This window comes from Aptenodytes patagonicus, chromosome 1 (genome assembly GCF_965638725.1).
Source record: "Aptenodytes patagonicus chromosome 1, bAptPat1.pri.cur, whole genome shotgun sequence".
Taxonomy (NCBI): Eukaryota; Metazoa; Chordata; class Aves; order Sphenisciformes; family Spheniscidae; genus Aptenodytes; species Aptenodytes patagonicus.
In genome coordinates, this window is record NC_134949.1 from 151,137,142 (window position 1) to 151,149,960 (window position 12,819).

At 41.4% G+C, this 12,819-nt stretch overlaps 2 protein-coding genes across 5 annotated transcripts in view; one reads left to right on the plus strand and one right to left on the minus strand.

Annotated features, from left to right (window-relative positions):
- The window catches only part of CYFIP1 (cytoplasmic FMR1 interacting protein 1), an 80,515-nt gene that overhangs the window by 54,240 nt on the left and 13,456 nt on the right, over positions 1–12,819 (plus strand). For all 3 annotated transcript variants that reach the window (XM_076358809.1, XM_076358801.1, XM_076358817.1), the window contains 2 exons: positions 8,626–8,769; positions 10,319–10,409. In XM_076358809.1, the coding sequence (XP_076214924.1) occupies positions 8,626–8,769; positions 10,319–10,409 (235 nt within the window). The remainder of the gene's footprint in view (positions 1–8,625; positions 8,770–10,318; positions 10,410–12,819) is intronic.
- LOC143170453 (fibronectin type III domain-containing protein 9-like) lies at positions 1,015–5,293 on the minus strand. Of its 2 annotated transcripts, none has more exons than XM_076358788.1 (2): positions 4,899–5,293; positions 1,015–2,148 (listed from the first exon to the last, which is right to left on the minus strand). In XM_076358788.1, exon 2 carries the CDS (start codon positions 2,081–2,083, stop codon positions 1,412–1,414), a length of 672 nt encoding a protein of 223 aa, XP_076214903.1. In that variant the 5' UTR covers positions 2,084–2,148; positions 4,899–5,293; the 3' UTR covers positions 1,015–1,411. The 2 variants fall into 2 exon arrangements, with proteins under 2 accessions (XP_076214903.1, XP_076214894.1); XM_076358779.1 differs by having other exon boundaries at positions 1,015–2,236.

Here is a 12,819-nt window from a genome sequence, read left to right on the forward strand (position 1 = left end):
GAAAAGACCCGCTGCCTGCTGTGAAATACTCGGCGGGCGCTCTCTTGCCAAAACTGTACACCACCTTGGCTTCCAGGGTGCGGTGGAAAGGGATGGCAGCTGCCCAGCCAGCAGTTCTCCAGCCTTTGCTGGTACAACTGAGCTGTGTCAACAAGAGCTGACTTTGCGCATACGTTCGTGTCAATAGCAGTTTAAAATGCCTGCAGTCACAGTGTATCTTTGTTTTTTTTAGAAATACCGTATAATACAGCAATACTAAGATTTATTATGTTTTTATGGAACACAAATGCACTGAAGAGATTTAAAACACGGTGACATACACATAAGCCAGGCAAGACACGTTGTGTTGTGAGGGTGAACAGATTTCTGTCCAACGGGCCTTTCTTGGCGCTTTGCTGTGAAGTTCAAGGCAGAGTGAGATAATCAGCAGATTTGATTGTTACAAAAATAAAATGTGTTTTGGCATGTTTTTACTTCCTTGCCCCTTGGCTACACAAAATGTACTCTGTGGTTGGATAGAAATTTGCAGTTGGTGAATGAGTTTTATCATTAAAACTGAAAGGGAAAGAGAGAAGGAAGGGCCAGGAGTTGCTTCTCTGAACTCTGTTTCCTCTACAGGGAGTCACTTGCCCGTGAAGCAGAAGGTAGCTTGTGGTGGATACAGAAGAGTGCAAAATACGATAGCCCAGGATATTTCCTTAGTTTCATTAGAAGTGTTCTTACAGAGTTGCTATCTTGCCTATGTTTTTAGACCGAGGGGAAATTTCAAAGACAGGCAGAAGTATACCATTAAAATCCTGGTGAGTTTAGCTTACACACTGAGACTGACCTCGTTCAGGTGGGAGCTATGGAGAGCACCATGGTCGGCGAAGTGCGTAGTCTGAGTGTAGTAGTTTGTAGTGTGTAGTTTGAGAAGCAGTCGGGATTGTGGGCGTAAAACTCACACTGGCAAACCACTGTGCGCGGGGTGTATGTTCCAGTTCCCTGTAGTGTAGCAGTCTGGGTTGCCATCAGAAAACTTCTACTCAGTTTTAATTTTGTGCTAGCGTAAAAAAAAAAAAAAAAAAAAAAGTCTTTTGGTCACTTTTGGTTCATTTTTATATTTGTTTGCTGTTTTAGACTAAAGAAAAGCAACTAAAAAAATCCCCTCAAAATGTAAACCGATTACTTTGCTACATGCTTCATTTTTAACTAACGGAGTGCAGCTGAAGTGCTCACTCCTTGGGTATCTGGACCTTTGCCTCTGACTGCGTACGGGCTGTTGGAAAGGGACGTGACACCGGAGGTACAGCTGGGAGCATTGCGCTGAGCCGTCGGAGCTCCCTGTCGTGAACGGTGACAAAGCACACAATGCATTTGAAGCAGTTGGGATGTCGTACGTAGTAAAAATCTCCTCCCTGACAAAAGGTTTCTAATTTATAGCAGAGCACTGTCCTGTCGTTGGCACTTGTTCCCGGCTTTTGGAAGTCAGCGTGACGGGGTCCGTGCACGCTGAGGGATTCTCTATGATTGTGGCCAGCTGAATGCCACCCGCATGCTTTTCCTCGGTGTCCTGCATCAGTTGGCTCTGCCCGCCGAGCTCCGCCGAGGCGTATGCCACGCTTTTGGTCCATGCCTTCCCGTGGTCTTGTTCGGAGGTCCCGTTTCGCCCTTGCAAACGCTCGCGTCTCCTGCGGCACAGGAGGTGCAGGCAGCCGTAGAGGAGGATTGCGGCGATGATGAGGAGCAGGACGCTGCTGACGAGCCAGATGCCCAGCGCCAGCTCTTTCTTGGTGTTGCTCGCGGATGCCGGGTCTCGTTCCAGCGTGTTAAAAACTCTGCACTGGTCACTGGAGGGGTTTGCGGACTGGCAGGTCACGCACACGATGTATGTTGTCAGTGGAGTTAGGTTTTCAACAATAAAGGAGGAGCGACTGGTGGGCACTCTCTCTTCCTTCTGAAAGCTCTTTCTCGAGTAACTCGATAGCATGCTGTTCCAGTTAGGGTGGTACATGACGCTGTAAAAGCTGTCGGCACAACTGGCCATTTTTGGCCAAATTACCATTGCCGTGTTTCCTGTGATGTTTTGGACGGTTATTCCCATCGGGTTGTTGCTTAGGTAGGTTTTTTTGTTAGGTAGGTTTTTTTCTCTCCCGATGGCTGATCTTGCTGTGGAAAGGGGAGATGTTAGTTTCCCAGGGAGGTAACTGAGAAGTTGCAGCACTGCAAATGTCGTGTGGATCTTAATCGTAGTGCTCTGTAATTTAGGAAAGGAGTTTATTAGGAAACTATGCTCTTATTGTTGGTACTGCTGCGTCAAAGTGAGAGTTGGGAGTTCATAAAGTTTGGAGTATTTTAAACTGTGTACTTTTTTCCCAAGTGAAAGGCTAGATACGTGCTTATGGAAATTCAACCGGAGCTGCTGCCTGTCCGGGTGATCAGTTGTATCTTGTCTCCATGAGAGACGGTGTGTTTTGCACAATTTGCAACTGGGGAACCACTTCCATTCACAGTTTTTTTTTCAGATGACTGTGCGCTTGCGACAGGGAATGAGGAGATGCTGGCCCTCAGCATCCCGTTCAAAATTTGCCTCTGTGTCAACTTTGGTATACACGCTGCCTACGTATTTGGGACAGTCCCTAGAATAAGGTCACTGGATATTTTTGCTTAAGGAATTTGTGGTTAGGTAACATAAAGGGAAACAAAACCTCTTAAAGACTATAAAGGGGAGAGGTGAATACGCTTTGTACTTCTGAAATATATACCCCTCCCACAGGGAGAAACAAATGATCAGAAGTTTAAACAGATGCATTAATAAATGTCTCTCTCCTTTGGAGCAACGCTGGAGTATTCTTTTTAATAGAACAAACATTTCTAATAGGAAAAAAAGCTTAATATTTAACATAAAATTATGTTATGAGTCAAACTGTCATAAAAAAAAGTCATTGAAATCTAAACTGAATTGAACCGCTGTCTGGTTTGGCATTAGACTAAAGGCTGACAGATTGACCGTCCAACTAATTAACTCTTTACCTGTCACACAAAATACTTGCCTAATGAGTATGTTGATAAGTGGGGTTTGGATTTGTTTGTTGTTTAAAGGAAAGAAATGCAGCATTTGCTTTTCTCCCTAGTCTGAGTATCTTGCATTTTGTTTTACTTACTTGGTGTTTTCTGTAATCTCAAAGCTTGCTTTTGTGAGCAGTGAGTTTTCTTATGTTAAGTGGCAAGTGAGGGGTGGCAGGAGGGGACCTTGAGGGATAAATTCCTCTGGCCATCCACAAGTCTTGATTTTTGCCTGTCACAGTCAATTGAAAAACAGAACAGTATGTGGAAACATCACCAGATATTATTTTGTCTCCAATATAATTTTACATTAGTTTCTTACTCGCCGATACTCTCCATTTTTTGCTGGTGAGTTAGCACACCTGTAGCCACTGCTAGAGCAGCGGCTGTGATGACTGTACATTGGTGGCATCAGTATCACAATATTTAGTCTTGATGCTAGTCAGCCTCTTGGAAAAGCTTTCTCAAGCTAGGCTTAGTTGGTGAAGTACAGCTTTCGCTATAGCATACCCTTTGGATAAATAGTGATCTTTAAAAAAATAACTCATACTCTTTTCTGTGCTACGTGACTGTATGTAATTCCATAGTCCGTCTGCCCTGAACTGATACTCCTCCTCATAATGAAATTAACATTAGAAAACCTGCCAATATTTTGAGATTCTGAGTTTGTGTTACCACTGTAAATAGTGTAAGGAAAACATCTATCTTCTGCAATTTTTTAAATGTTTCTGTTAAAGAATATCTTCCTTTCAGGACAAAAAGTTGACTTCCGCCTTGGTAGACTTTTAATTAAAATTGTTATTTTATAACAAAACAAACCTTAATAACAGCCAGTGCATATTTTTGTTCGTTGGGTGAGTTTTTTTTATTTTACAGTTGTGAGGGTAACTTTTTCAAAAGAGCCTACCTTGGCAATTTAATCTGATTCTCTTGTAGTTTAATACTCAGTTTCTAGTGGCACTCGTGTGAAAGTTTTTTCCACTGTGAAAGTTTCTTGCTTTTTTTATGAACATAAATTCCCATGACAGTAACACTGTATTTCATTGTTTATGACTTCATTATAAAAATTACTTTTTTTTTAATGATCAGGTTTCAGATGTTAAGTCTCCTAGCTAAATTACAATTTACAATTGAAAATTTTCCCAATTAAGAAAGCTCATAACTATTGCTTATAACATATTCTGAAATTATTCTGTAATACTTTTACTGTATTTTATACTAGATAGGAGGCTGGCAAAATATGTATTATTTTAGTGGGATCTTGATTGTTACATTACATTACTAGTGAGAATTCTGTGTTTATGAATGAAAATTGTTGCTCGAGGCTTTTGGATTATACTTACTGGGAAGTGGGAAGAAAAAGATGTATGTTCATTTTCATTACAATGAGCCTTAGATATGACTGATCTGGGTAGATGCTGCCTTTCTAATCATGTGGTAAGTGCACCCTTTTTGATACAGCAACAATATAAAGGAATTGAGTTTGCTACCAAATAAACTTATTAGACAGACACATTTTGGCACCTACCCAACTTCTGCAGATACTAAAATCGGGCGCATTAGTAAAATCGGAGCTTTTACTTGCTCATTTGTCTTCTCTTTAGCTGGTAGATACCAATTACTTAAAATTGTAGTTTATTTTTATAGAACACTTCCTAACACAGTCTAGAAACAATAGTTTCATCCTCACAGCATTTTCTAAGTTGAATGTTTGGATTTTAATTGAACAACAATAATACTGTTTTTTTAATTATTACAAAACATCAATTATTAGAAGATATACAATTACTGGCATGTAAATGTTTGGAAAACCCATTTGATGTTTTATAGATTATTATAAAGTCAGTACTTACCGTCACTTCCTGACGGAAATTTCAGAACAGAATTTTCATACGGTGATGCTGCTGTGAAAATGACATAAACACTAAATTTTCTGTATCCTTTTTCACATGAGTTATTTCCTGCCTGATCTCTGCTTGCCAGTTTGCTTTTTCTTCCCCTCAGATTCCCTGGACTGAATTCTCATTCCTTGGTGCTTTCAGTTTTTTTTCGCCGATGCTGCTGGTGGCATAGTTTCTTTGTCTCTTCCACTTAGATTCATGCAAGAGCACATCTTGTCTAAAGATGCTCTTGCCTTGCTTTTCAAAGAACATACAAGGGGAAAAAATAATGCCTTTTCCCCCCTGGCTTGCTTGCCTCCCCTTGGACAGTGTACTGCCTGAACATCCCTGTTATATGCTCTTGTGCCTGTACCAGTGATGCTGTGAGTGATTAATGTTAGCACTTTGATGACATCAGCAACTAGCATCTCTCCCCCCCCCCCCCCTCCTTTTTTTAATTTAATTTAAGCAGGGGAGGGAGCAAGCATAGCTTAAAAAAAAACAAAACAGAGGTCCCTCTCTCTTTCCTTCCTTTCCTCCCCCCCCAACTTTGTTAGTGGCTTCTTCCCTAAGCATTTTATGCTTTTGTGCATCAATGGGGGGGAAGCGGCAGTGGCGTGTGACGGTGTTTTCTAAATCCCTTGTCACAGTTTATAAAGCTCTGCTAATCCGTAAGCGTTTACAGGTGGACCGTTTTTAGGTACTTCCCCATGAGGGTTACATTAAAGAAAGATGTATTTTTAGATTGGCTGGCTTCTTATTGTTATGTATTGGTGAGTTTTTAAATACTGAAATCATGTTTTTAGGGCTTGCTTTTCTATGACAAATTTCTGCTGTGTGAAGAGGAGTTCCCTCCCCTTTACCTCACAGCAGTAAAATGCTTTAACCTGCTGGAGTAAAATTCTCCTTTGACTATAGCCAAAATAGACAGTTTGGACACATTTATTGTGGAGACCTACCTGATTGGAAACATCAAAAGCAAAAGATGAAATCTCACCTTTTAGGGACAACTGTTTAAATGCTTAGTGTATCGGGACATTCATCTGCACATATTTTCTTAAGGTTTTACCAGTTGTCTCCCCCGTCGATGCCCCAGACCCCTTTCCTGTAAGCAGAGCGCTACGCAGACGCACACGTTGCACTAGAGGGATGCAGCTTTAGGCTGTCCACCTGGTGGGGTGTGTTTAGAGTTTAGCCTTTTAGCCAGCTCCGATCTAATGGCACGACCGTGTCGTATATTAGGAGTCCAGTAATTAGCCAAGTGTCTGTTTTAGTTTGCGTTCACAGAAAAGACGGCTGAGTATTTGGAAACAGCCCTCCTCCACAAAATCAACACAAGCCCGCAGTCCTTAGAACAGAGCTTCCCACACTGACGGACGGCTGAGACCGGGGGACCCTCCAGAGCAGGGTGACCTGCAGCAGGTTGCTCAGGGACATGTCCGGTCAGGTCTCGAACATCTCCGAGGACAGAGACTCCACAGCCTCTCTGTTTGACACCCTCACAGTAGTGAAGTTTTTTCTGATGTTTAAATGGGATTTCCCGTTTGTGCCCATTGCCCTTTGTCCTGTCACTGGGCATTGCTGGGCAGAGTTGGCTCTGTCATCTTTACTCCGACAATCAGTTGCTTATGCATGTGGATGTGATCCCCCTGAACTTTCTCTTCTCCAGGCTGAACAGTCCCAGCTCTCTCAGCCTTTCCTCATAGGTAAGATGCTCCAGTCCCTTAATCATCTTTGAGGCCCACTGCTGGACTCTCCCATAGGTCTCTCCATGTCTCTCCCGTACTGGGGAGCCCATCACTGGACCCAGTACTCCAGGTGTGTGTCACCCGTGCTGAGTGGAGGGGACGGATCACCTCCCTTGACCTGCTGGCAGTGCTCTGCCTGATGCAGCCCCGCTGGCTGTTGGCTGCCTTTGCTGTGAGGACATACTGCTGGCTCGTGGTCAGCTTCTTGTTCACCAGGACTCTCAAGATAAGAAAGACAAAAAACCCCCAAAACCCACCTTCTTGGAGGTCAGGCTGTCTTGCTATATAGTTTCTTCACACAGATGGAGACAGAAGTTCAGGCACGTAAGAAATATAACTAAACCTTTAAGTAAATTTCAGTACTGGCAACTTCTTGAATTCTCACATTGCAGAAATAAATTGCTGATTATAATGTTCTGTGGTTGTTGAAGCATGATAAAATTTATGTAATTTTCTGTGTGTGTGTGTTTTAATAACATATGCAAAGTTTCTCACTTAGGTCAGGAGTTGCCCAATTCAGAAAGTTGGTTTTGGATCTCTAGTTCTCTCTTGTTATGACCTAGATGGTCTCTTCTGAGCCTGTGCTTTCATGTATTTCTTTCATAATGCAACAATCTTTGACCCATGAGGGTTTGTGAAGTACATCGAAGGCATCCACAAAAGGTGGCCAAGAAGTGTTAACCTGTTGCCAAATTTGCATTCGCTATATGTCAGTCTAGAATCCAATCTTTAAATTTCTAAGTCCACAGTTCAAAACGTGTTGGAAACTGTTTTTTATATAGAGATTTACAACATAAATAAAAATGTGATCTTCTATCCTGATCTCTTCTAAAGATGATTTATAAGTCCTTTTCTTTTATGAGGCTAAAATCCTTCAAGAGCTTGGTAGAGTTTCATGACTTGAATTCCTAGTAGTTTCTTTGTGCAATGCTATGTATTACAGTATCTGGTATTGACTTGCATGGATAATTGGGGCAGGATCTGCATTGGAGGGAAGGTCAATGTTCTTCCTGGATACTGGTGAAGGAAAATTTTCTGTTATAGCTGATGTGTGTGGAGTTGCAAGTCTAACAGTACACTGTCTTTCATGCATGTATTAGAGAGAATGAAAACTGCAGAAAAGAAGAGGAAAGACACCAGAACCTTCTGCAAGAAATGTTGACGAGATTCCCTTTTAAAATTAAATTTCAGGATATTAGGAGTACAACCCACTTACAGAAGTGGAGGACGTTAGGTTAGCTAACTCCCCTTTAATCCGCGGCTTCAGCAAACACTTCCTAAATCCTTACGCAGCATCGGTCTGTACAGTTGTGTTCGCTTTGAAGAAATAGTCATTAATATGGCAAAGCACCTGATCCTATTTATACAACTCTGGAAGAATTTCTATGAGGTTATATCCCAGACTTAGATTTGCTTTGATCTTGTGTACAGCTAAGGGATTTGAAAAAGAGAGATCCTTATTTATTGGTTGCAGAGAGCAGTAACTGCAGAAGGCTGTTTCTTCGTAGTTGAGTCCTCAGAGACTTAAAACACCTATTACGAACTGAAAATTGAAGTAACTTCTTTCAAGATGTTTTGTACATAAAATGGACGATATAGGAATAGAAGCTGTGCTTTAAATTCAGGGATCTGAACATTGGCATTGACTACTCTTTTATACCTGTGTAAATAGAAAAATACAGAAGAGAAAATGTTCACGGCTTTATAAATGGTAAGTGGAAGATGCCTGGTGGGGAAAAAAAAGCGTTTACAAGTTTTTCTTGCTAATACAGAGATTTTGGTTGGAGTTCCTGCCTTACAAAAGGGAAGCTTTGTATTTTAACTTCCTGGAGAGTGAGATACAAAGTTGTTATTTCATTTTTAATATGCTCTAAAATGCTGTTTAAATGAGATTTTTATAAAGATGCAGACAGCTGAAATTCTCATTAATCATATCTGTTCTTTCGTTTTAGGCGTTGAATCTGGCATATTCCAGCATCTACAGCAACTACAGGAATTTTGTTGGTCCCCCTCACTTCAAAGTCATCTGTAGACTTCTTGGGTATCAGGGTATTGCTGTGGTGATGGAGGAGTTGCTGAAAGTCGTCAAGAGCTTGGTATGCCAATTGTCTTTCATTTTCTGCTATTCCAAATGGCTTCTGATAGGAAATGTCTCAAGAAAAACAAAGTGAAAGTAAGATCTCAGATAAAACTAATTAAAATGTTACTTCCATTGAAGTTCAGTATAAACTGTGTTTGAGAGTACTCAATGTCTTGTGAAAGCAATAGATGATGTGCTTTGGTAGACTGAGCAGTGTTTTGAAAACCTTGGATTTTGCATTGGAGATTAATTTAATTTGTGGAGACCTATGCTGTTAGGTCCTGGGTAAACGCTGGAAAAGTATGAATGTTTCAAATTAGTTGATTTCAACTTAAAGATTGTACTGTAAATTCACTTTCTCGATATTTTTTGAGAACAGCTGGAGTGTGCTTTCTGCCTTGCCTAACTTCAGGGCTTTCGTTAATAACATCATTGACAGATGGCACCTTAATAACAAGGAAGGTTTAATCTCTGTGCTTGATCTAGCAATGGATAACATCAAGCCTATTTAGAAGAGTGCTCAGACCAGATGTTGAAGAAGTTATCCATACAGCCTGGGTATCTTGTATTGGAAAGGGCCTTTTCTGTAACTAGGAGGAGGCTGAGGGGCTGGCTGTTCGCTATATTGTTAGTATCTATGTATACGGTCATAATGCATTGCAGTTAAGTTTAAGCCAAAGAAATGGTCTTTTCCAACCTGTCCCTGTTGCCTGTAAGGAGCATGCTGCCAAAATTATCCAACTGTACTGGGGGATAGCTGTAGTTCTCATAATCTCACTTCAGACACTTGACACATTTGGCAGTTTGTTTACAGTAATTCCCACAATGTTCTAAGTACTTTTTTGACGTTCTAGAAAGACTGGAGCCTGCTTGAAGGGGTACTATGGCCTGATCTTCAGGAAAAGAGGAAAACGTATTTTTCATCGTTTGGGGTTGAGTTTTGGTTGTTGGTTTTGGGGGGATTTTTTTTTTTATTATTTATTTAAGTGGTAAATCGTCTCAATTCATTAAAGGTAGCATTGAACGCTTGGGCATTTATAAAGGAGTTTAAAGGGCCTGGGGGAGGTATCCTGCTGATGCCTGATGCAGATGCTCAGATGTAGGGAGACAGGTATGAGACGGGTCTCTAGTGAGAGGAAGGCAGACTGACTGTAGGCTGGGACTCTGTCTTAACTGGTATGTCCGGAATAGCCAATTTGAGCTGTTACAGACATACCTAATGCTAAGGATTTTTCTGTTGTTGCTGCTTTTGAAAGCATTCAAATGCAACTTTTTTTTTACCAAAAATCTAAAATTGGCTAGACGATAGTCTGCAAGAGAAGAACACGATTTCCTCTTTTTTACCTTCCTGACCTTAGCTGTTGTGCCACTCTTCCTGTAGCAAAAGGTGGCTAATGCCACATGAAGGAAAGTGCAACCGTATTCATTTGAAAAAGTTGCCTTTTTGAAGATGATGACTGACAGAATTAAATGCAAGATTTTTAGAGCTTGTTTTAGAGCAATTTGTTGTAAAGTTTCTTAGTTCAATAACACTGACGTGTTTACACACATCCGTTTTCTCTTAGTTACAAGGGACGATTCTTCAGTATGTCAAGACCCTGATGGAAGTGATGCCCAAGATCTGTAGGTTACCAAGACATGAGTATGGTTCTCCAGGTTAGTTCATGTTTGGTGTTACAATAGTAGCCTTAGTAAGATGATACTAATCACCGTCTTCTGGATCATGTGTACCTCTCTCTTTCCCTCCCTTTCTTCTCTCTCCTATTAATCAGCACTGAGTCTTTGTTTGTTTGTTTTTTGTCGTAACAGGAATCACTGAATTCTGGGCTTTCTGAAAGTACTTAATAAAGTTTTAAGACTTCTATGCTTAGGGCAAATAAAAGGATGACAGTCTGTATATAGACAGCCTTATGACAAAATTGATCTTGAGGTGGGATGTTCACAATAGTTTCTATTTCTAGTCTTTCTCATAAGCGTGTTGAGCTTTTCCCTCTGCAAGTTAGCCTCTCGCACTTGTTCCGTTTAAATGTTTAATTTAGATAATGCTGATTCTCTGGAAAAGCCTCTATTCCCTCTTCCTTTGCCCTTATCAAATGTAAGATAAAGGGAGTGCTACTGCTGAGAGGCAAACTGGTCCTGCCAGAAGAGTTTATTTTTGTCTGAGGCTTGTGTGGGGCGCATCTTAGCCACTTAACAGGAGGTGTGACAGTTGCAGAAGAAGAAATGACTTTGAAAGCTGCTTGCCACTATGGAGAAATAATTGGCTAATTAGGATTTATCATATTGTTCACTGAAATTCTGAAACTGCTTCCACCCCCCCCTTCAAAATATTCCTCCTCCGCAACTTCTAATTAACACAAATTAATCCTTCCATGTGCCACCCACCTCCTGAGTATATCTTTATTTTTCCAGAGTCTCTTAGGTTTATTAAATGCCACTCTAACTGGAATGAGGTTGGGTTTTTTCTCCTTCCCACAGCTTGCTTGACGCTTAGTACCAATGTTAAACGAAATCAAGGACTTGCTAAGCATTTCCTTCCTGTTTTTCTCCCTGGAGCATAGAAATGGATGAATCACGGTAGTTAGCAGTATAAAAATAATCTAGCTGAGGTTTTTAGCCACTCGTTAAGGTCTGACCACAAAAGCAGTAGGTATTCTCAAATATAGATTACGCATCACCAGGGTCTGCGATGCTGCAGGTGACATGAGGAAGCTCATAGTCTCTTGCCAGAAATCCTCACCTGTAAGGATTAAGTATTTGGCAGGAGATGCCCAGAGACTTAAGCAGAAACTTTCTCTTGAGTTTAAAAGGCAATCTACCCTATAGGAAAGGCAAAACTTTCCTTGTGGAATGGTAGCCTTCACAGGATTGATTAAAACATTTTACAACCCTTCATCGCTTTCCTGTTTTGTAGAGGTCACAGACTGCTTTGACCTCATATTTACTCTTGCAAAAGAAATCCCGTATGTTTAGATGCCTACTGTACTGAGAGATCAGAGTAACTCTTGGTGTTATGATGGAAGATCACAGTGACTAGATTTGGACTGGACCTCAAAAACCAGCCTGATTCTGTGCTCCTTCCCTGCCCCTGTTCCTAACAGGTTTTGTCTTGACCACATGTATTTTTCCTGTTTTGAACTATTTCTAGCAGTGGACACTTAACTTCCCGGAGAGTCTCTTCCAAGAAATGGTAGAGACAGCCTTTATAGCACTGTCACGCCGCCTCTCCCTTTCCTTTCGAAGATGCTAGACAGAAAATGCGTGTGGAAGCTCAGGGCACCTCCGTCCCTCTCTCACGTCACTGAAGAACCGCGTTGTGCTCTCTGACGCCTCTCCATCATGGAGCTGTCTGCCCTTGGAGCAGCTCTGACTGATAAAGGAAAACGTTCTCTGCGATGGGGACGTGCTGTAGATTTTAGCCCTCATCTGGCATCTTGAGGGGAACTGCCAGACTGTAGAAGGGCAGGCTCAAACCGTGCTTGATTTGAATCCCTGTCCTCTCCTTCCTGTGCTAAATTCTCCTCTGTAGCAGTCTTTGCCACACCTTGTTTGCTTGGTTCGCCACAGAAAATGCAAGCTAATACGCGCCAACTGTTGCCTGTTCCCTCCTCTGCCTCCGAAAGCTTCCTGCAGAAGTTAGTAGTTGTAGTAGTAAGTCTGGGTGTTACGGAGCGTGTCTGTGTGCTGCTTCTATTCCTTCGTAACAAATAATTTCTTTATAATCGGCACTACCTACACATACAGACCAAAACTGTGATTCTGATCTACAGATTAAATATGTAGATTCTCGTCTGTCTTGATGTAACATGCATTTATCAATTCAGAATTAATTTCCTGAGTCCATTCTCCATATGCAAAGCGATTTAAGTATGCTCAGTAAGTAAGTCGCTAGCTATTTCATGCACTTCAGGCTTTTCATTTAGAGAGCTTTGTTTGGACTCCGATTGCAATTCCTTGAGCCCTACATAATCAGCCCTCTAGGCCTGTGGATTTCTAAATGGTGATTTATTCCTGCTAAAAGGAGCAGGGTACAGACAGTGGCATCAGAGTTGTTCAGGACTCCTGT